Source organism: Kogia breviceps, chromosome 14, assembly GCF_026419965.1.
Source record: "Kogia breviceps isolate mKogBre1 chromosome 14, mKogBre1 haplotype 1, whole genome shotgun sequence".
Lineage (NCBI taxonomy): Eukaryota > Metazoa > Chordata > Mammalia > Artiodactyla > Physeteridae > Kogia > Kogia breviceps.
Genome location: NC_081323.1, coordinates 32,782,144 through 32,804,066, shown reverse-complemented (window position 1 = coordinate 32,804,066; position 21,923 = coordinate 32,782,144). Strand labels below are relative to the sequence as shown.

At 49.0% G+C, this 21,923-nt stretch overlaps 1 protein-coding gene across 3 annotated transcripts in view; it reads left to right on the top strand.

Annotated features, from left to right (window-relative positions):
* The window catches only part of NINL (ninein like), a 136,426-nt gene extending 117,960 nt beyond the window's left edge, over nt 1-18,466 (top strand). For all 3 annotated transcript variants that reach the window (XM_067013839.1, XM_067013838.1, XM_059037584.2), the window contains exons 17-23: nt 2,922-3,026; nt 4,370-4,439; nt 10,342-10,500; nt 11,191-11,304; nt 14,076-14,246; nt 15,488-15,601; nt 17,496-18,466. In XM_067013839.1, the coding sequence (XP_066869940.1) occupies nt 2,922-3,026; nt 4,370-4,439; nt 10,342-10,500; nt 11,191-11,304; nt 14,076-14,246; nt 15,488-15,601; nt 17,496-17,687 (925 nt within the window). In that variant the 3' untranslated portion in view covers nt 17,688-18,466. The remainder of the gene's footprint in view (nt 1-2,921; nt 3,027-4,369; nt 4,440-10,341; nt 10,501-11,190; nt 11,305-14,075; nt 14,247-15,487; nt 15,602-17,495) is intronic.
* The last annotated feature ends 3,457 nt before the right edge of the window (nt 18,467-21,923 follow it).

The following is a 21,923-nucleotide window of genomic DNA, read 5'->3' as shown; positions in this document are numbered from 1 at the left end:
TATATCCCCACATCTCTTCCCTCTTGCGTCTCCCTCCCTCCCACCCTCCCTATCCCACCCCTCTAGGTGGTCACAAAGCACCGAGCTGATCTCCCTGTGCTATGCGGCTGCTTCCCACTAGCTATCAATTTTACGTTTGGTAGTGTATACATGTCCGTGCCACTCTCTCACTTTGTCCCAGCTTACCCTTCCCCCTCCCCGTGTCCTCAAGTCCATTCTCTAGAAGGTCTATGTCTTTTTTCCCATCCTGCCCCTAGGTTCTTCATAACCTTTTTTTTTTTTAGATTCCATATATATGTGTTAGCATATGGTATTTGTTTTTCTCTTTCTGCCTTACTTCACTCTGTATGACAGACTCTAGGTCCATCCACCTCACTACAAATAACTCAGTTTCATTTCTTTTCATGGCTGAGTAATATTCCATTATATATATATGCCACATCTTCTTTATCCATTCATCTGTCGATGGACTCTTAGGTTGCTTCCATGTCCTGGCTGTTGTAAATAGAGCTGCAGTGAACATTGTGGTACATGACTCTTTTTGAATTATGGTTTTCTCAGGGTATATGCCCAGTAATGGGATTGCTGGGTCGTATGGTAGTTCTATTTTTAGTTTTTTAAGGAACCTCCATTACTGTTCTCCACAGTGGCTGTATAAATTTACATTCCCACCAACAGTGCAAGAGGGTTCCCTTTTTTCCACACCCTTTCCAGCATTTATTGTTTGTAGTTGTTTTGATGATGACCATTCTGACTGGTGTGAGGTGATACCTCATTGTAGTTTTTTGGTTTTTTTTTTTTTTTTTTTTTTTTTTTTTGTGGTATGCAGGCCTCTCACTGTTGTGGCCTCTCCTGTTACGGAGCACAGGCTCCGGACGCGCAGGCTCAGCGGCCATGGCTCACAGGCCCAGCAGCTCCGCAGCATGTGGTATCTTCCCGGACCGGGGCACGAACCCGTGTCCCCTGCATCGGCAGGCGGACTCTCAACCACTGCGCCACCAGGGAAGCCCCTCATTGTAGTTTTGATTTGCATTTCTCTAATGATTAGTGATGTTGAGCATCCTTCTTCCTCCATTTCTTAACCTCTCTTTCATTACTTCTGACTTCTTTTCTGTCTATGGCACATTCTGCCAGTGAATTTTTCTTTTGACATTGACTTTTTTCCAAAATTCTGTTTAGTTAGTCCTGTCTGATCATTTTTGATAGCTTCTTGTTGCTTGTCCTTTTTAAAATTTCCATCTTTTAGTTAAGTAAACATTTCATAATATTTATCCTTAGTTTGTGTCTGATAATTCCAGTATCTGAGGTTCCTACAGGATCTAATTCTGTTGTTCTGGCTTCTTCTGACTCTCATAGGTGGTCCTTTTCCACGTATATTGTGATGATCTTTAATTGTGAGCTCATGCTTACGTGATGTTTATCTCTGGGAATCTTGGGAGCTGTAGTAGAGGGTGCTCCCTGCAGAAAGGATGTGTTTTGCTTTTGCCAAGAGTTGGGAGCCTCTTAATCTGAGACCACTTTAACCTCTTCCAGGGAACTGGCCCAGTGCATGTATCCATGGTGTGGTTTCTCCACACTGGTGTAGGTGCTGGCCTCAGGGTAACCCCATTTTTGTGTTGCTTAATGCTCATGGCTTTGGTTTCAGCTTCCGGGGTTTTTTTGTTTGGGGACCCCTGGAGGTTTCCATTACCTTCTGTGAGGACATCACGCACTAGATGATCAGCTTTGCTCTGGTTATTTGGTGAGTGTGGGCAGCTGGGGTGGAGCAGCTGCCATCTAATTTGAGGTCCAGGAAGCTGGAGGCAGAATCCCCTGCCAACCACATACACACACACACAACTGCCTTGAATCAATTTGTTTTCCATCCTGGAGCCGGAATGACAGTTCAAAACACAGACCTCATTTGTGTCACTCCCCTGCTTGAAACCCTTTGCTGCTTTTAAAATTCCGTTGACTTCTATGTCTTTATTTTTCTCTCTAGTTCCTCATGAGGAAAAATGAAGTGGTACTTATGCTTATGAAGGAGATACTTATGCTTGACATTATAAGAATAATACATGAACATATGAGGTCATGTGGCTTTGAGTACTTTTAGAGAGAAAAGAAGCTAATGCCAGGTAGAGACCTGTTTAGGGGAATAAATGTCTGCAAGACCAACATGCGTTAAGGATAGACTCTCTGGGCAGCAGGCGTGGGTTTCAGGCTGCCTCCCCGTGATCTTTACTGGTCAGTTGCTCGTGTGTCACACATCGATGGGGTTACCTTCCCAGGGAGACTCTAAGAGCATCAGAAGCCAGGGAGGGCTCCGGGAAGACTCGGTCCCAGCAGCCACTGTCCGTACTTGCTTTTCCCCCTGAAGGCTCCATGTGGTATCAGGTCGCCCTCTGTCCACTGATACGGGCATCGTCCCAGGCTCCTCCTGGTACTGACCTCAGGGTGTAGGATAGCGGCACTCTTCCCTTGGGATCCGGCCTCCCCAGTCCTTGTGTTCCTCAGCTTTGTGCTGGAGTCCCCTGGGTGGAGGGGGTGGCCACTCTCCTTGCAATGACCTTGCGAGGACTCACCCAGCATCTTGCACTGGTGCCAGCCATGGGCACACTCACATTTCAGTGGAGTTTATAAGATGCAGGAACAGGCCAGCTGTGAACACGAAGAACCAAGGTGCTCAATACACCAGGGAGTTGTTGATTGTGTGGCCGTTTTAGAAGCTAAGAAAGCTTTGTCTTCTATAGCTTATCTCTTGGGAGATGCAAACCAGAGCAGGTTAACACGGGATACAGGAAAGCGAAGGAAGTCGTGTCCTGTGCCCTCATCTAAGGAAGGGGAAGTGTGGCTGCAGGGTCACTGCAAGACTGGAGTGCGTGGGGGTGACCAGCTTCTAGAGTTCCCACTCTTCTTCCTTTCTTAAATTTCTCATGCAGAATCAAGTTGGATAGGCTTTCTGAAGAAAACACGTTTTTGAAAAATGAGCTGGCAAGGATCCAGCAAGAGCTTGAAGCTGCAGAAAGGACAGAGGCTGCACAGAGGTAAGGGCCGTCTCAGTGGTCCCACCCTGACCCCGGTCCCTGACAGGGCTTGCTCTTCGTAGAGTAAGCTTAGGAGGCATTGCTGTAGAAAGTGGGACGTGTTCACAGGTAACCCGCATTCCAGGAGAGCCGTGCTGCCCTCTGACCAGCCTTGCCAGGCACAGCGGGGCTCGGGCCTCCTTGCGGATGTCAGCAGCCACCTTCCTTCCTGAGCTCCTCGCTCGCAGAGTAGGAGGTGCCAGGTCAGCACCACCGCCACCAGCTGCAGCACATTTGTTCTTGTCCTGATAATGGTTTCAGCTGTGCTTTTCGCCAAGGTTCATTCCTGGTCTGTCGATTTCAGTGAGTCAGAGTCAGGGGTCGGGGGCCTGAGCACTGAGGCAGGAGAGGTGTGTGTGTGTTGTGGTGGAGGTTCGGGGTGTGTGTGTGTGTGTGTGGTGGTGGAGGCTTGGGGTGTGTGTGTGTGTGTGTGTTGTGGTGGAGGTTCGGGGTGTGTGTGTGTGTGTGTTGTGGTGGAGGCTTGGGGTGTGTGTGTGTGTGTGTGTGTGTTGTGGTGGAGGCTTGGGGTGTGTGTGTGTGTGTGTGTGTTGTGGTGGAGGTTCGGGGTGTGTGTGTGTGTGTGTGTTGTGGAGGCTTGGGGTGTGTGTGTGTGTGTGTGTGTGTTGTGGTGGAGGCTTGGTGTGTGTGTGTGTGTGTGTGTGTGTGTGTGTGTGTGTGTGTGTGTGTGTGTGTGTGTGTGTGTGTGTGTGTGTGTGTTGTGGTGGAGGCTCGGGATGCCCGTCAGTGGATTTCTGCTTTCACTATCAGAGCCTCATCCTTGTTTGGCTTTTTTTAAAACGACGTTCAAGATGAGCTCAGCTCTAAACTGCCGAGAATGCAGTGTTGATTTGATTAAAGTGCCTGATGATGAAAGCCTGGGATCCTAAGTGGATGGTCAATAAGCGATCGCTGTTACGTTACAGCAGTTCTGAAATCTGCAGGATTTTTCCCTCCAGGAACCATTTTCCCCTAAGTTTGGTGCTGGGACCCCTTTGACCTCAGATGTCAGTGAATGTAAGCCTGTGTTGGTGTTTATGCTGCTGGGTGTGAAGAGCAGTCGCATGTGCTAGAGAGAGATTAACGTGTGTGATTGAGGAACGTCATGGAGGGTTTGTTCTTACAGTGCTGTCAGCGTTCCTCTGGTTCCGAAGCTGGGATCCGATTGGACCAGCAGCAGCAATAGCATAGGACAGTGACGGAGCAGTGGCTGTAGGGTACCAGGAGCAGGTGTACAAATCCAAGCCGCCAAGGTGACCGTGAGCGATGAGTGGTCAGTGATACTGTTAACTTTGCTTCTTCAACAGGAAGGAAGTTGAGGTTTTAAAGAGACAGAAGGAAAAGGCCTGCTCTGAGATGGAAGAGCTCTGCACACAGGTGAAGTACTGACACCTGGCATGAAGCTGATGCCACCCTCCCTTTTCCATTATTTTGAAATAATTTCAAGCTTACAGCAAGGAAGCACAGAACTTTGTTATGAAAGATTTGAGAGTGAGTTGCTGACGCTTCAGCCCTCTCCCACCCCAAAATAGGAAATCAGTGTGACTATGAAACTGCCCCATCAGCCAGCCCAGGACCTCATGTGGCTTCAGTCCACCTGTCCTTGTTGTTAGGACCTGGCGCTTTTGAAGGTTACAAGTGGTTGTTTCGGTGTATCTGGTGCTTCCCTGTGATTGGATTCAGATTATGTGTGAATATCCCCAAAGTGATGCTGTGTCCTTCTCACCCCTTCCAGTCCGGGGACACAAGCATTAGTGACGTCAGCTTAGATTCTCGGTCAGGTGGTGTTGGTCAGGCTTCTCCACAAAGTTACTTTCCCCTTGGTAATTACTGAATATTTTATGGGGAAATGCTTTGATATGATGTGAATATCTTGTTCTTCCATCAAATTCTCACCCCCTTGTTTTATCACCCTCTGTTTCTTGGTGGAGTCAGTTATTACTGTGATGGTGGCCAGTTGGTGACTAATCCCAGCTTCCTTTTATATTTGTTAATTGGTGTTCTAGTGTAAGGAAGAGCTTTTTCTTCTCTCCATTTATTTATTTATTTTAATTAATTTATTTATTCTTGGCTGCATTGGGTCTTCATTGCTGCACACGGGCTTTCTCTTCTTGCAGCAAGCGGGGGCTACTCTTCGTTGTGGTGCGCGGGCTTCTCATTGCGGTGGCTTCTCTTGTTGAGGAGCACGGGCTCTAGGGCACAGGCTCAGTAGTTGTGGCTCACAGGCTCAGTAGTTGTGGCTCACAGGCTTAGTTGCTCCACGGCACGTGGGATCTTCCCAGACCAGGGCTCGAACCTGTGTCCCTTGCATTGGCAGGCAGATTCTTAACCACTGCACCACCAGGGAAGCCCTCCATTTATTTATTCATCATTATGTTACTATCATAGATTCCTGTTTTCTTCAATGGGTTACTCATATGTTACCCAGTGTTTATTTTCATGCTCAAATTGTCCCAGATTTGGCCAATAAGAGCCCCCTCAGGGTGACTTCTGGGTCCTCCTGACAGGTCCTGGTCATTCTTTGCACACTTCCTCACTTTCTGGTGCCCCACGATATTCCAGGTTCATCTAGTACTTCCCTGCCCCAGTCCTGGAAGCAGTCATTTCTCCAAGGAACCCTTGGTGACTTTTAGTTCTGAATGGTATTTAGAGACCAAGATCTGGGCACTAGGAATGCTCACGGCTCCTGGGGCATCGCTATGTCCAGGTGGAGTTAGTGCATAGAGCTAGGGAGTGTATACATATATTTATTATGCTCACACGCACATGGTTTCAGGTATATTTATTTATATATCTCCCTACTGAAAACCATGCATTCAAACTCTTATCTGCAATTCCAACATCACAGGGATAATTCTAGTTTTCTCCCTTTCCATATTTATAACTCTTGCCTCTAGCAATGAAAAACCTGGTTTCCTCATCTTCAATAGATTTACTTAACTATTTGCTTAATCCCTTTACCCTGCGGGTAAACGCCCTGTCTCACTCAGCACTGACGTTCACCCTGGTCTCCCTTTGCCCCATAAGTAAATGCCTTCTGTGCTTGGTCTCACTTACTGGCTTTTGGAGTGAAGCACAGAAGCTGGGATGCATCATTCTTGTTTTTGTTTTTGTTTTTTAATTCTTTTTTAAATTGACATTAGTATTGATAATTGCAGACTCCCAGGTGGTTATAAGAAGTATATTACAGAGAAATACACTTTGTCCAGTTTCTTCCAGTTGTAACATTTTATGGAACTATAGTATAATATATCTGTGTTAGTTTGCTAGGGCTGCCATAACAAAGTACCACAGAGTGAGTGGCTTATACAACAGAAGTTTATTTCCTCATAGTTCTCAAGGTTAGAAGTCCAAGATCAGGGCAGGGCTGGTTTCTTCTGAGGCCTCTCTCCTTGGCTTGTATACAGCTGTCCTCTCCTTGGTATCCTCACATGGTCGTCCCTCGGATGTGTCTGTGTCCTCATCTCTTATTAGGACACCATCATATTGGACTCATATGACCTCATTTTACCTTAATCACCTCTTTGAAGACCCCATCTCCAAATACAGTCACTCTGAGGTATTGGGGGTTTGGGCTTCAACATGTGAATTGGCAGGGATCAGTCCATAATGGATATCAACAACCAAGATGTCGACATTGATACAATCCATGGGCCTTACTCGGGCTTCCCCAGTTTTACTTGTGTACTCGTGTGTGTGTCAAGTTCTATGCAATTTTATCCCCTGTGTAGGTTTGTGTCTCCACGACCATAGTCAAGATACTGAACAGCTCCAGCTCCACAAGGATCCTTCACATTTCATAACCAAACCCCCCCGCCTTCCTGCCCACCTACCCCAGCCCCTAACCCCTGAAAACCACTAACTGCCCTTCATTTCCAAAATTGTGTCATTTCAAAATGCGATACAAAAGGAAAACAGAATACGAACTTTGGGGCTGCCTTTTCTCACACATCATAATTCCCGGCTGTGTGTCCCCGCTTAGCTTCTCCCTGTCGCTGGACACTATTCCAAGGCATTGATGTCCCGTGGCTTGTTTTTTTTTGTTTGTTTCTTAATATTTATTTCTTTATTTGGCTGCGCCTGGTCTCAGCTGCAGAACGCGGGATCTTCGTTGTGGCCTGCGGGCTCTAGTTCCCTGACCAGGGATCGAACCCGGGCCCTTGGGAGCACGGAGTCTTAACCACTGGACCACCAGGGAAGTTGCCCACAGCTTGTTTTAATGCTCACCTTTTAAAGGACGGCTGGGCTGATTCCAGTTTGGGGCTATCACAGAGGTGCCGTGAACATTCTCAGGCAGGTCTTTGTGTGGTTATAGGTTTTCATTTCATGGGATAAATGCCCAGGAGAGCAGTTGCTGAGTTGTATGGTAGTTGCGTGTTTAGTTTTATAAGAAATTGCCCAACTGTTATCCAGAGTGGCTGTAACAGTTTCCGTTCCTGCCAGCAATGTGTGCTTGATCCAGTTTCCCCACATCCTTGTCCACACTTGTGTTGTCACTGTTTTATTTTAGCCACCCTGATAGGTGTGTACTGAGTCCAAAAGGTTAGAGGGGGCTGCAGTTGGGTATCCCCTTCCCCACGCTGGTTCTGATCTGGAAAAAGGACGTTTCCCTTGAGGGCAGGAGAACAGAACGCTCTGTGTACTTCAAAATGGTCACTGTCTTAGTCTGCTCAGCCTCCATACAGAATGCCACAGACAGGTGGCTTAAACCACAGGAGTTTTATTGCCTCACAGTTCTCGAGGCCGGAAGTCCAAGATCAAGGCAGGGCTGACTTGGTTCTGGCGAGGCTCTTCCGGGTTTACAGACGATGCCCTCTCACTGTGTCTTCTCATAAAGTCACTGTCCTATCAGATTAGGACCCCACCTCGTGAGCACATTTAACCTAATTAATTACCTGCTGCAAGCCCTGTCTCCAGACACAGCCGAGAGTTTGTGGACACAGTTCCGCCCACAGTAGCCACTTTACTTTGTTTCGGGCTCCAGCCATCAGCTCCTGGTGAGCTGTGACTCTCTTTGCCCCTCTCTCCAGTTTTCAGGGCATTGATTTGCCCTGTGGCCTCAGTTCTCTGATGGGTCTCAGAAGAGTGGTTGAGTTTTCAGTTACTCAGCTTTTTCTTGTTGGGAGGATGGGAGTGACGACTTCCAAGCTCTTTACAGGCCAGACCAGAAGCCAGAAATGGTGTTCTGTTTTTCACATGGGATTCTGCATGTTCACTGTCAGGACATAGAAGTACAGTGGATTTTCACCTGCCAACCTTGTGTCCTGACACCTTGCTGAGCTCTTACTCTCTCTGGGAGTGTTTTTATTTATTTTTAATTTTTAAATTTTATTATTATTATTATTTTTGTGTTGGGTCTTCGTTGCTACGCGTGGGCTTTCTCTAGTTGTTGCGAGTGGGGGCTACTCTTCGTTGCGTGTCTGGGCTTCTCACTGTGGTGGATTCTCTTGTTGCAGAACACAGGCTGTAGGAGCGCGGGCTTCCGTAGTTGCAGCCCGCGGGCTCCATAGTTGCGGCACGTGGGCCCTTGAGTGCATGGGCTTCAGTAGCTGCGGTGTGTGGGCTCTAGGGCGTGCGGGCTTCAGTAGTTGTGGCTCACGGGCTCTAGAGCGCAGGCTCATTAGGTGTTGTCCACGGGCTTGGTTGCTCCTCGGCATGTGGGATCTTCCCAGACCAGGGATCGAACCCATGTCCCCTGCGTCAGCTGGTGGTTTCTTTCTTTTTTTTTTTTTTTTCACAGAATAAAACACTGCTTTTACATGGGTCTCAATCTGAAATCCACAAATGCTAGTAAGTTTTTAAATGTTTTAATATGTTTCAAAGTTAAACCCAAGACACATTGACTTCATAGGAAATCCACTGAGAAATGTTTTTCTAGGCTGAACACCTCTTTCCCTTTAGTCTCCCCCAGCAGAGCAAGTACATGTTAATTACTTTACTGCTGTCCCACCACTATACCAAGATCACCTAAACTGTGTGTGTAGTATTCCGAATGTTCTTAGTTATACCCTAATTTCACTAACTGCAAAAGATTTTCTGGGATAACCTGTCACATGAATTCTTTGGCTACTTTTGAAGATGAAGTCCAAAGAACTCTTAAATGATTCTCCTTTGTGGGGGTGGGTGGTATTTTATAAGCATTAGCAACCAGGACCTGGGGCTGTGCTGACCCCATCTGGCATCACTGGGAGACAACCAAAGAATCATATGAGGCAACAGCCAACTAAGTGACTCAAAACTGAAGGTTAAATTTAAAGAAAAAACTAATTTAGAGAAAAAAAGGTAATCCTAGAGGAACTCGTTCTAAGCAGTCAATCATTATGCCTCTGTGTGTGTGTGTGTGTGTGTGTGTGAGTGAGTGTGTGTGTGTGTAAGGCACAACCAGATGCATTCAGTGCAGCCTGGCAGGTGGATTCTTAACCTCTGCACCACCAGGGAAGTCCTCTGGGAGTGTTTTTGTCACCTCTGGCTTCTCAGACCTCTGCTGTCCCCGGAGAGACCCATAGCTCTCGCCCCAGCCTGCTTCTTCCTGCGCCTGGCTGATGTGGTGGGAACACCTGGCCCTGGGGCGACAGTGACGCGCCCACCAGCTGTGCGTGGACACGGCGTGGACACGGCTCTGAGGCACGGAGGGCTGCAGACCCTCGGCCTCCAGAGCGGCTGCTGGGGAAAAGCAGATGAGCGAAACGTGGTTTGTGTGAAGGTGTGTGACACCCGGTTGGATTCCGTGTGTCACCTGCTGGCTGCTGTTGCATCCCAGGCAGCACCGCCCGGGGTCCAGCATCCGCTGCCTGCAAAGTGGGCGATCTTATCAGTGTGCTCCCCCCACCGAGAGCCTCGGTTTTGTGTTTAATGGCAATGATTTGAAGAGAGTCACGTGCCTCAAGTATAACGAGGGTTTTTTTCCCCTTCAAATTGCTTAAGATAATGTTAGAAATAACCGTGGGAGAAACAAGAAAACCATACCAGTTCTTCAGAGCAGTGGATGGGTGTTGATGGGCCGTGAGCGCCCCTGGTGCCCAGTCTGCTGCTTCTTGGATGGACCAGAGTTCATCCTCTGCCCTGTGGCCTGAGAGCCCGTCACTCTGGGGACGCTGAGCTCCTCACCCACTAGTTTCCAGTAGTAACCCTACCCCACCAGCTGTGATGACCAAAATGGTCTCCAGACATTGCCAAAGCATCCCTCGGGGAGCAAGAGTGTCCCTGGTTGAGGACCACTGGAATGCTGTTGGTTTAAAAACAATAACTTTTTCATCTGTTTTATCCCTTTTTGTTCTAGAGTCAGAAATGCAAGGATGAATTGTCCCAGCTCAACCACAGGGTCCTGCAGCTGGGAGAGGAGGCCTCTACCCACCAGGCCCAGAGCCAGAAGAATCACATCACTGTTCAGCTGCTGACACAGAGACTGGAGGAGGCGGTGTGCCGGGAAGAGCTGCAGGTGGGTGGCCGGCGGGGCAGGGAAGGGCAGACAGGCTGGCCTTAAACAGATCAGGAACAGCCCTGATGTGCCTGGAGGTAAAGTGAGGGACTTAACAAGCAAGCCCTGAAAATATATGGACTTCAGCAGCTTTTACGAAGCCTGGTATCTAGAAAAAGTAGTAGAAAGGAATTAAATCCTGATGATAGGAGAGTAAGTTGGTACAACCTCTCCGGAGGACAATATGGCAAAATATACATCAAGAGCATCAAGAACGTCCGTGTGCTCTGGCTTCACGATTCTGCTAGTGGGAACTTTACTGAGCATTGTGTACGGACTTAGCTGGAAGTATTTTTACTGCTGTGGTATTTATAATAGCAAAACAGAATTGGAATCAGCTTTGAATCATCAACAGTATTGAATTAGTAAATGATGGTGCAGCCATTAAAAACCATGTTCTTGAAAAGTATTTAACACTCAAGATATAATAAGAGGGGGAAAGCACAGCATACAACCTCTTAGTGACAGAAGTCCGTGCGTGTGGAGGGAGGGCCAGGAGATACAGCAGAACGTCGGGTGTGGTCCTCGGGCTGCTGGGATCACGGATGAGCTGAATTTTGTAATTTTTGCTTTTCTGAAGTTTCTGCATTAAACATGTATCACATTGCTAAGATACTTCTTATACTTGTGAAATTGATTTTTAAAAAACAGGATAACCAAATCCAGAAACTTGAACTTGAACTTGAACACGTGACTCAGGAACGTCAGAGCCTGAGACTGGCACAGTCACAGCTGAGAGAGGCCCTCGAAGAGAGTCGGGACCAGGTGGGTGTGCGCGGTGGTCCCAGCCCGGGAGGGGTCAGCCTTGCCTCTGACAGCCTGGCCGGGACTAGTCCAGCCAGGGGCATCGTTGGTCTGCCTCAGGTCACCCGGCTAGTTGGGCACCTGCCAGGCCCGGGACTGAGTCAGGCTCAGTCCAGGGTCGGGTTGAACTCGAATGAGCCATGTGAAGAGCTGTGCCTATTCCTCACGAGGGGAGGAGGCCATAGCAGTGCCTCCAGGTGTGCCCTCTACAGATGGAGGGGCCAGGGAACGCGGCAGGTGGCCTCTGAGGTCCAGGCTAACAGGGCAGAGCAAGCCCCGAGGTGCCCCAGCTCCGCGCCCCCAGTGGAACCCAGGTGTCACATACCTGTGGGTGTTCCACCTGCTCTCCTGCCGCAGCATTTGTCCAGCGCTCACCAGGCTCAGGGGAGGCAGGGAGTTCGCCGTCTGGGACAAACAGATGTGAGCAGAGTGGGCCCAGGGGGGACGGCGGGTGCCTGACAGCGTGAGGTTCAGGGACACAGGGCTGGTTCTTCTGAGGAGCTCGAGCAGGAGAAGGGAGGTGATGGGGTGAGGTGCCCTGAGGGCCACGGGCCCAGTGTGGACTCAGACTTGGGGTGTGCTTGGAGGGCCAGGGTACAGCAGCGGGAAAAGGGCCGTGGGAGAGGGTCTCTAACCCGCATGCCTCTGGCCAGCCTTTGTACCAGGTTCCCCAGTGGCCCCTGGCCTGACTCCTGGACTTGGTTGTGGTCCCCTGGTGTGAACAGTCACTTCTCAGATGGCCCGGGGCTGCAGAGAGGTCAGTCTGGGTGCGGGACCCCCCACCGGGGCCTTATGAGGTGCTGTCAGGCTCCCGTGGGCTCAGCCCCCTGCTGTAAGCAGGCACTTTCCCCGAGGTGCCGCCACGGCCTGGGGGCTCCCTTCTCTATTTTTAGTGCAAAAGGAACCCGGAGAAGTTGCCTGGACTAGATTGAGCCTTCAAGGCTAAGGAGTCAGATCCATCTGCTGGCAGAAGGGCTGGGCTGCCAGAGGTTTCCGTGCCTGCTGGGCTGCCCAACATTCAGCTGCCGTCACAGGCAGGAGATACTGCACTTCAGCAGGCTGCTGTGACATGGGCTGGAGTCCCCTTTTGTGATTTAGACGAGGACCCCCGTGAAACACACCTGGATGAAAGTGTGGAGAAGGGAAGTAAGGAGCTTCCAGGGCACCTAGGGACCCTCTGGGTGTGCGGAGGTGAGGTGCACACAGAGCAAAGGGGGAGGGAGGGAGTGGTCACCGGTGCGCCATGAGTGGTTCCAAGGTCACAGGTCAAGCAGGGGAGCCAGGCGTCCAAGAGGGCACTTACAGGGGTGCCATGGACAGGGGCACCCGCACCAGCCTCTCCACGGCATGGGGTTCTCGTGGTGCAGCAACCAGGCACCCCCAGAAGAGCATACAGGTGGCTAGGCTTCTGAGGCCGGTGCCCGGGAGTTTTGAATATCACTTCCCCACATCCTGCCGGTCCAGCTTGAATTCAGGGCAGGGAGCGCTGCTGTCTGAGGGGCTCGCTGCCCCGCCCCAGCATCCAGAACGTGAAGGCCCTGGCTTCCCGGCTGCAGTGGCCCCACTGCTCTCCTGGGGACGTCCCCCTTCTCACATGGCAGTTGAGCAGGGCTCTCCGGAGGCAGCCCAGCCTCCACCCGCACCTCACTTCACAAGGAGGGTACCCGCTCAGGGCACTCAGTTGGGCGGTGCTGATGTACCACCCAGCCAGGTGGAGAGCGGGCGGCGAGGAACCTGGGCAGGGGGTGTGAATAGCACTTTCGGGCGGGCGGGGGCTCAGACACGGGCCGGAGTGACTGCAGAGTGACCGTCTGAATCTCGAAAGTCAGGAGGAGGCTACATCTGGTGGAGGGTGTGTGAGAACTATCCTCCCCTCTCTTCATCCCAAAGAGCATGGTAGCTGCCCTGCTGGACCTGTGTGTACGGGTGTGTCTCTGGGGGGACCCGTCCTGGAGAACCGCCTGGGGTGGCCCCTCAGACACGCAGTGACACGGGACAGTGAGGGAAGTGGGGCTGCGGGCTCACAGCCTCGCTCTTGCCTGGCATGGCCGGCGCCCTCCTCTCCAACCTGCCCTCGGCAGGACCCCTGGCAGAGCTGTTGCCTCTCCTGTCTGTGGGGTCTCAGAGGGAAGTTCTGTGTGTTCCAGACTAAGCTGCCAGAGTCCAAGTGATGTAAGTGGTGTTGAGATCTGGCCTCCCAGGTGGTCCGTCAGGGGAAGTGGCCAGGCTCTGGACAGCTTGGTACCAACGACCCAGTGGGTTCTGTGCCCAGGGAGAGGGTGCTGAGGTCCATCCACACCTGCTCCCAGCCCCTCGCTGATCACTGTGTAACCCACCTCTGGGACCCCGGCCGCAGCCAGGTGTCAGGAGCGTGAACTCTTCACTTAGAGGAAGGCTGCCATACACAGCTGGCGTGGGTCACAGTATTAAAGGAAATACACCCCAGTAATGTACCCGGAAGGTAAACATGACAGAAGGTTACGTAATCCGGCGGGAGGTCACGTGGAGGAATACAGGCAGGCCTTCCTGGCTCTCACTGTGCCGAAGCGCCAGCTGAATGGAGTTTTGGCGTCAGAATTCAGCTAAACGGGCTCCTTAGGAATCGTGGGTTTTGCTGCAGACACTTCCTTTGTGGGGTGACCTTAAAGGTAGGGATGCAGTCTTCCGTGTCTGGTAGTGACCCGGTAGCTCTGGGCAGTCACCACAACACTGGGTGCCTTCTCCCCGGGCAGCTGTACGGGGCCGCCATGAGGCTGAGGCTGGCCCGGTCCCAGCACGCCCACGAGGTCCAACGGCTGCAGGAGCAGATGGAGCAGCTGGTGCCTCGGGGCCGCGTGGCTGAGCTGCAGCAGCTGCTGGAAGGGGAGCGGCAGGCGGCTCGGCAGCTCCAGGAGGAGGAACGGGTGAGGACAGGGGCCCAAGGGCCGGCTGAGGGTGACGGGGAGGGTAAGGTTGGCTCTCTGGTGACTTAGCCAAAAGCTGCCCAGGTGCCCAGGGGAAGATGGCCCCGCAGATGTCCCATTACGTGAGGACTGGTTTCTGGAAGCTATGGGACCCAACTTTCCCTGAGAACTGGGGGGCATTGAGCAGCTGACCCAGAAGGCCCCCCGAAGCCCCCCAGTCTGTCTTCCGGGCTGCATGTGTCTGCAGCCAGCCACACGGCCACACACACGGTCTCCACTTCCAGGCCTGAAAGATGGTGATAGAGGGGCCGCGAGGTAGGTGACGGGCAGTGTCCCTGCTTGTGTAGCCCTGTGAGAGTACAGGCAGGTGCCAAGATCCTGAGGTGGGCTGTGGTCAGCATGTTTAAAGGTAGCCAGGGCGTGGGGGGTGGGCAGACAAGAGGTCAGCGCAGTGACAGCACAGACCTGGGGAGCCCGGCCGTGTGCCAGGTGCTGCCCTAGGCGTCTAGACACATAGAAGCAGAGTCGCAGCCTCAAAGGGCAGCAGGACAGCGGCTCAGAGCACGCACTGCAGGGATCTGGATCCTGGCTGCACCACCCCAGCCAAGTGACCTCAGGCCAGTTAACCTCTCTGTGCTTCCGTTTCTGTCAACTTCTGGTGGCAGCGGTTCCCACCTCAAAGCACCCTCACAGGAACCAGTGAGTGAGCACCTTAAAGTGTAAGCCTGCGGGGCACATCTTGGTCCTCAGAGTTTGTGAGGTGGGGGTGTGGGGGGCAGAGGGTGAGGCACCTTCACAGGGGAGGAACTGGCGCAAGCCTGCAAAGGTGGGTGAAATTCGACGTTTGTAAAACACAAATTCTAATGAAGAACAGCCTTTCAGCATTATGCAAAAACGTTATGCTGGAGAGACAGTTAAGCTGTGAGAGATTATTGACAAAACAAAGAAATTTAGTCAGAAATCCTTCAGAAAGACTAACGTGTTTGGGGAAACTCGCCTTTGAGTCATTTAGGACTCAAAGGACAAATCCTCGCACAAAGAAGTCTGTTGATCTGCTTAGACTACAATGAGAAATGCAGCTTTGTGGCTTGTGAGACATTTCTAACCACCCCTCTACGGATGACAGGTTATCCACACGCTGAGATTTGCACACTTCAGCTAATTTCCATTCTAAAGTAAATAAACCCGCGATGATTCTTTTTAAAATGTACAGTGTTCATCCCTAACCTCCTTTTGTGCAGGAAGCACATGAAAAACAGCTGAAAGCCGCAGAAGAGCGGGTGGAGGAGGTGGAAATGATTTTGAAGAACGTGGAAGCGCTCCTCCAAGAGAAAGTGTGTGAGCTGAAAGAGCAGGTGAGTGACGATGCCTCGTTTGGGCATTCAAGTAGCTGATCAGGGAGACATAACCCACGAGAACCCCATGTCCTGTGGAATCGCTGAGAGGGGGAGAGGAGAGAGAGAGGCCACTGCTGCCCTAAAAGTTCTACTTGGAGCCACAGGAAATGAAACATGAGAATCTGTAGAAATACTTTTCTTACATAGCAGTCAAGTATGGTTCATCTGCGGCATCCGGAGCTGCGGGTCCCCGGGCAGCGTCACTCTGTGCAGGCCACCCGCTCCTGACCACCCCCGCATCTCTGCAGCCCCTCCCCTGCCGGCACTGCCATCCTCCCACCCTCTCTGTCCCTGGTCCTCACGTTCCTTCCCAGCAGTCAGACTCGGTGACACCCCAGTCACTCCTGGCAAAACCTCAACCCAAACCCCAGGTGAATCCTGAGGCTCCTGCACGTGGAGGTGCCAGGGTGGCCGGGGAGCTGTCCCAACTATACCCTCGCCGCCCCTACTGGCCTCTCCAGTGGGCCCTTTCCCTCCTGTCTCTGACCTCCAGCACCTCTCCCCTCAGCTGTGCTCTGCACTTGTTTCACTGGAAGACCAGAAGTGCCCCCCAAAAATGCATGTGCCTGTGTCCCCTCCCCGCCGCCCCAGCCCTTCCTTCCTCTGGAGCCTGGTCTCAACAGCACCTTCCAGAGCCCTGGTCCTACCAGCTCTCTGCTCCTCTTTACGGGAGTCCCTTCAGAGCTGTCTGTGCTCTCACCTGCCCACCCAAGTCCAAAACCTTGGAGTCCTGATGGACCCCTTCCCATCTCTTCCTCCTGCTAGGCCTTCAGCGTGGGATACAGAGCCCCCATCCCTTGGGTCCTAACAGCTGGTGTCCTTGTTTCCTTTGATGTGCTTTCAGCGGCAACAGTCATCTTCAAATGTGACGGAGGTGTTGGCCCTCCTCCGCTCAGAAACCTCCAGTCTTCCCACATCCCTCAGAGTAAAAGGCAGTTTTTACAAGGGCCTTCAAGGTTCTGCAGGACCTATTCCCCTCCCCTTGGCCCCCTGCCCAGCCAGCACGGCAGCCCTGACTTCCTCACAGGCCTCCTGGCCACGTGCCAGCTCTGCGTGGAATGTTCATGCCAGACGGCCTCACTGACTTACCCGGTGCTTTATTCAGATCTCTGTCCAAATGTCAGCATACAGAGAAGCCCTCTCTGTTCACCTCAGTCTCAGCTGTGTGTCCCCTCCCGGGTTTTCTGTTAGCAGGTCCCACCACCCGACACTGGTCCACCACCGAGTCCCACCATCCAACACTGCGTGCTTGGTTCTCGTCTGTCTCCTTCCATTGGAGTACATGCCCTGTGAGAGCAGGGCTGTTGCTAGGGCAGCACCTGGCCAACGGAGCTGCTCAGTTAACTACCTGAGTGAATGTATTTAGTGCTGACTCACGAAGCGCAAATCTGGGACCCCTCTGTCTTAGCATCCTGACTAGTGTGGCCTGTGTCCCCATCACTGAAGCCCCTGCAGCTGCTGTGTGTGTGGTGACCATAGTGCCTCACTGTGTCCTGGGTGATGGGATGGGCCTGCAGAGCACACTGAGATGAGCCAAACATTTTGGGTACTCTTGACAATTTCCTTTCTTCTTGAGGCCTACAGATTTTGATCTTTTTGTCTTCATTTTACGGTAAAAATCAATTTGTGCAAAATTGCCTTAAATTTTCTCTACCACATAGTTCATCAGATTCTCAATTTCCTCTCTCCTGCCAGGATAACAAAAATTGTCATTACATCCAATATTTGTTCCCACTTTGTAAGAATCCCCAAACTGTGGTTTGAACAACATGGAAGACTGGGAGGGGCAAGCTGGTAGCGTGGCATTTCTGCATTAGATTCACAGTGCAGTGTGGCTTTCTCCCCTGTCCAGTTTGAAAAGAATACACGATCTGATTTGCTGCTCAAGGAGCTCTATGTGGAAAATGCTCACCTAACGAAAGCGCTTCAGGTCACTGAAGAGAAGCAACGAGGTGCTGAGAAAAAATCCCGATTCTTGGAAGAAAGAGTTAGAGCTCTCAACAAACTACTCAGTAGGATCGCTTCAGCATCTCTCTCTGTGTAGACTGCTTTTCTTCCTGGAGTTCATTTTGAAACAACATCTTTTAAAAGTAAACCACTGTGATGCCATAACTTCTATGGCTCATTGGCCGCACACCCCTGGACAGATGAGGATTATGACTCTCTGTTCGCCCTACAAGCGTTTAATGAAGGTCGACTATGTGCCAGATGCTGGGGAAACAGACATGTTGTAAAAGACTATATATTTTTTTAGTGGTCTCTAGGTAAAATTCCTAAATTTGCTGCTTACTAGTGAAACAGGTTATGGGAGCTGTCAGCAAGGTAAATGGTAAAATAGTTTTAATGTTTTACTTCTGACCTTGGCTACAGAGACTACAATGCAAAGTCAGGGCTCTGCAGTTCTGCCATTTCACTGTTGCTGCTCTGGTTGAGTTACTGGCATTCTCCATAGTGGGTGGATACAGACACTCCAGAAATGCTTCACTTCCTGTGACTGTCAACTGGCAATGAGGGATAGAGGAGGGGAAGCCCCTTTGTCAGGGTCAGCTCCACTGCAGGGATGTTTGGACAGTGCTTGTTATTTTAGGGCTGTGGACTCAGGGAGGATGGTTTCTATTGTGAATGCAATCTTTTCCTCATTGAAGTGTCATCACACTGGAAAGTATACTATATGTTAAAAAAAAAAAAAAAAAAAAGTATAGTTTTATATCCAAAATATACATAAATTATGGCCATTTGGTTTATCAGAATAAACTACTGTAATATGAAGTCACTGTATTTGCAATAAAAGTCCTTTTCTATTAAACTTGATTTCTAAGTGTTTTTTTGTTGTTATTTATTTTTGGCTACATTGGGTCTTCATTGCTACGCTTGGGCTTTCTCTAGTTGTGTCGAGCAGGGGCTACTCTTCATTGTGGTAAGTTGGCTTCTCATTGTGGTGGCTTCTCTTGTTGCGGAGCACAGGCTCTAGGCTCTCGGGCTTCAGTAGTGGTGGCGCACAGGCTCAGTAGTTGTGGCTCGTGGGCTCTAGAGTACAGGCTCAGTAGTTGTGGCACATGGGCTTAGTTGCTCCGCGGCACGTGGGATCTTCCAGGACCAGGGCTCGAACCTATGTCCTCTGCATTGACAGGCGGATTCTTAACCACTGCGCCAACCAGGGAAGCCCTTAAGTATTTTTTAAACTATAAAATATTTCAAAGATATAGAAAAATAGTTTCATAAGAAACATTCATATGTATTACATAAACATTCAGATGTATTAAAAACATTGTTACAACATTTTGGATAAAAGTGCAGTCCCTGTTCTACTGCATTCAACCTTCCTGGATGCAACTGCTGTCCTAAAGCTGCTGCACCTCCCCACTATCTGTCTGTACAGTCATTGTACATGCTTGAATGAGAAAAACCTTAAACCACTGGAATAGATGGAAAGATCAGATCCTGGATAGGAGGACTCAACACCATAAAGTGGGTTCTTCTATCCAGGCACCTGTGGTCAATTAATCTATGACAAAGGAGGCGAGGATACACAGTGGGAAAAAGTGGTGCTGAGAAAACTGGACTACATGTAAGAGAATGAAATTAGAACACTCCCTAACACCATACACAAAAATAAACTCAAAACAGATCAAAGACCTAAATGTAAGGCCAGAGAGCAAAAACTCTTAGAGGAAAACATAGGGAGAACACTCTTAGGGAATTCCCTAGTGGTCCAGTGGTTAAGACTTAGCTTTTCACTGCCACGGGGCCCTGGGCTCGATCCCTGGTCGGGGAACTAAGATCCCGCAAGCAGCACAGCACAACCAAAAAATAAAATAACAAAACAAAACAATGCTCTTTGACATAAATCGCAGCAATATCTTTTTTGATCCACCTTCTAGAGTAATGAAAATAAAAACAAAAATAAACAAATGGGACCTAATTAAACTTAAAAAGCTTTTGCACAGCAAAGGAAACTTTAAAACAAAAATACAACCCACAGAAAGGGAGAAAATATTTGCAAACAAAGCGACCAACAAGGGATAATCTCCAAAATACACAAACAGCTCATGCAGCTCTATGTAAAAATAAAAAACAACCCAATCAAGAAATGGGCAAAAGATCTAAATAGACATTTTTCCAAAGAAGACATACCAATGGCCAAAAAGCAAATGAAAAGATGTTTAACATCACTAATTATCAGAAAAATGCAAATCAAAACTACAGTGAGGTATCACCTCACACCAGTCAGAATGGCCATCATCAAAAAGTCCACAAATGATACATGCTGGTGAAGGTGTGGAAAAAAAGGAACCCTCCCACACTGTTGGTAGGACTGTAAACTGGTATAAGCCTATGGAGAATAGTACGGAGGTTCCTTAAAAAATTGAAAATAGAACTACCATATGATCTAGCAATCACACTCCTGGGCATATATCAGGAGAAAACCATAATTTGAAAAGATACATGTACCCCAACACAGCACTATTTACAATAGCCAGGACATGGAGACAACCTAAATGTCCATCAACAGAGGAATGGATAAAGAAGATGTGGTACTGGGCTTCCCTGGTGGCACAGTGGTTGCAAGTCCGCCTGCTGATGCAGGGGACACGAGTTCGTGCCCCAGTCTGGGAAGATCCCACATGCCACAGAGCGGCTGGGCCCGTGAGCCATGGCCGCTGAGCCTGTGCTTCCAGAGACTGTGCTCCGCAATGGGAGAGGCCACGACAGTGAGAGGCCCACATACCACACACACACACACAAAAAAAAAACATGTGGTACATATATATAATGGTATATTACTCAGCCATAAAAAAGGACAATGCCGTTTACAGCAACAAGGATGGACCTAGAAATTATCATACTAAGTGAAGTAAGTCAGACAGAGAAATACAAACATTATAGGATATCATTCATATGTGGAATCTAATTTAAAAAATGATGCAAATTCTGTTTATAAAACAGAAACAGACTCAGATTTTGAAAACAGACATGGTTACCAAAGGGGAAATGTGGGGAGGGGGGATAAATTAGGAGCTTGGGATTAACATACACACACTACTATACATAAAATAGATAACCAACAAGGACCTACTGTATAGCACAGGGAACTCTATTCAATATTCTGTAATAACCTATATGGGTAAAGAATCCGAAAAAGAATGAATATATGTATACGTTAACTGAATCACTTTGCTGTACACCTGAAACTAACACAACATTATAAATCAACTCTACTCCACTAAATTAAAAAAAAAAAAAAAAAGTAGGTTCTTCTAAATTAGAATTCAAGACCAGAATGACATCCGGAATATCCCAAATATTTGGAAACTGAAATTACCCACAAAGCAATGAAGAAATTAGAACATATTTTGAATTAACTGAAAATGAAAACATATTAAAATTTGTGGGGGTGGAGTAAAAGCAGTACTTTGGGGAATAGTCATAGCACTAAGTAACTGGATCATAAAAGAAATGTCTGAAATCAGTGACCTCAGCTACCACCTTAGAAAAAGAACCAATTAAACCCAAAGTAAGCAGAAGGAAGGAAATAATAAACATCACTGTAGGAATAAGGAATAGAAGAACAGGGGTTGGCAAACTTCATGCTGTATGTGAAAGCTAGCCCCGTGGCCTGCTTTTGTGCTACAACTGAGCACCGAGCAGCTGTAACAGAGACTGTGTGGACTGCAGTCTAAAATAAAGTGTGATGACCCTAATAAACTAAAAGACAAAAACTCTATGATCATCTCAACAGATGCAGAAAAGGATATGACAAAATCCCACATCCGTTCCTAATAAAAACTCTCAGTGAGCCAGGAATAGAAGGGAACTTCCTTAACCCGATAATGGGCATCTACAAAAAACTCAGAGTTATGTTATACTTAACGGTATAAGACAGTGCTTTCCACCTAAGATCAGGAACAAGATAGGGACTTCTGTTCAGACCACTTTTATCCAGTACTCTCCTAAAGGTTCTAACTAGTGCAGTTAGGCAAGAAAAAGAAATAAAAGGCATCTAGAGTAAAAAGGAAGGAATAAAACTTTTGATTCACAGAAAACATGACCATGGTGTAGAAGACTTCATATAATTTACAAAAAAGCTATTAGAACTAAAAAGTGAGTTTAGCAAGGATGCAGGACACAAGTTCAATATCACTTGTATTTCTATTTATAAACAATTAGAATTTGAAATTTAACAATACCATTTACAACAGCATCAAAACTATGAAATGCTGGCAAGAGATATGATAGACCTGTATAGTGAAAACTATAAAATATTGCTGAGAGAAAAGGA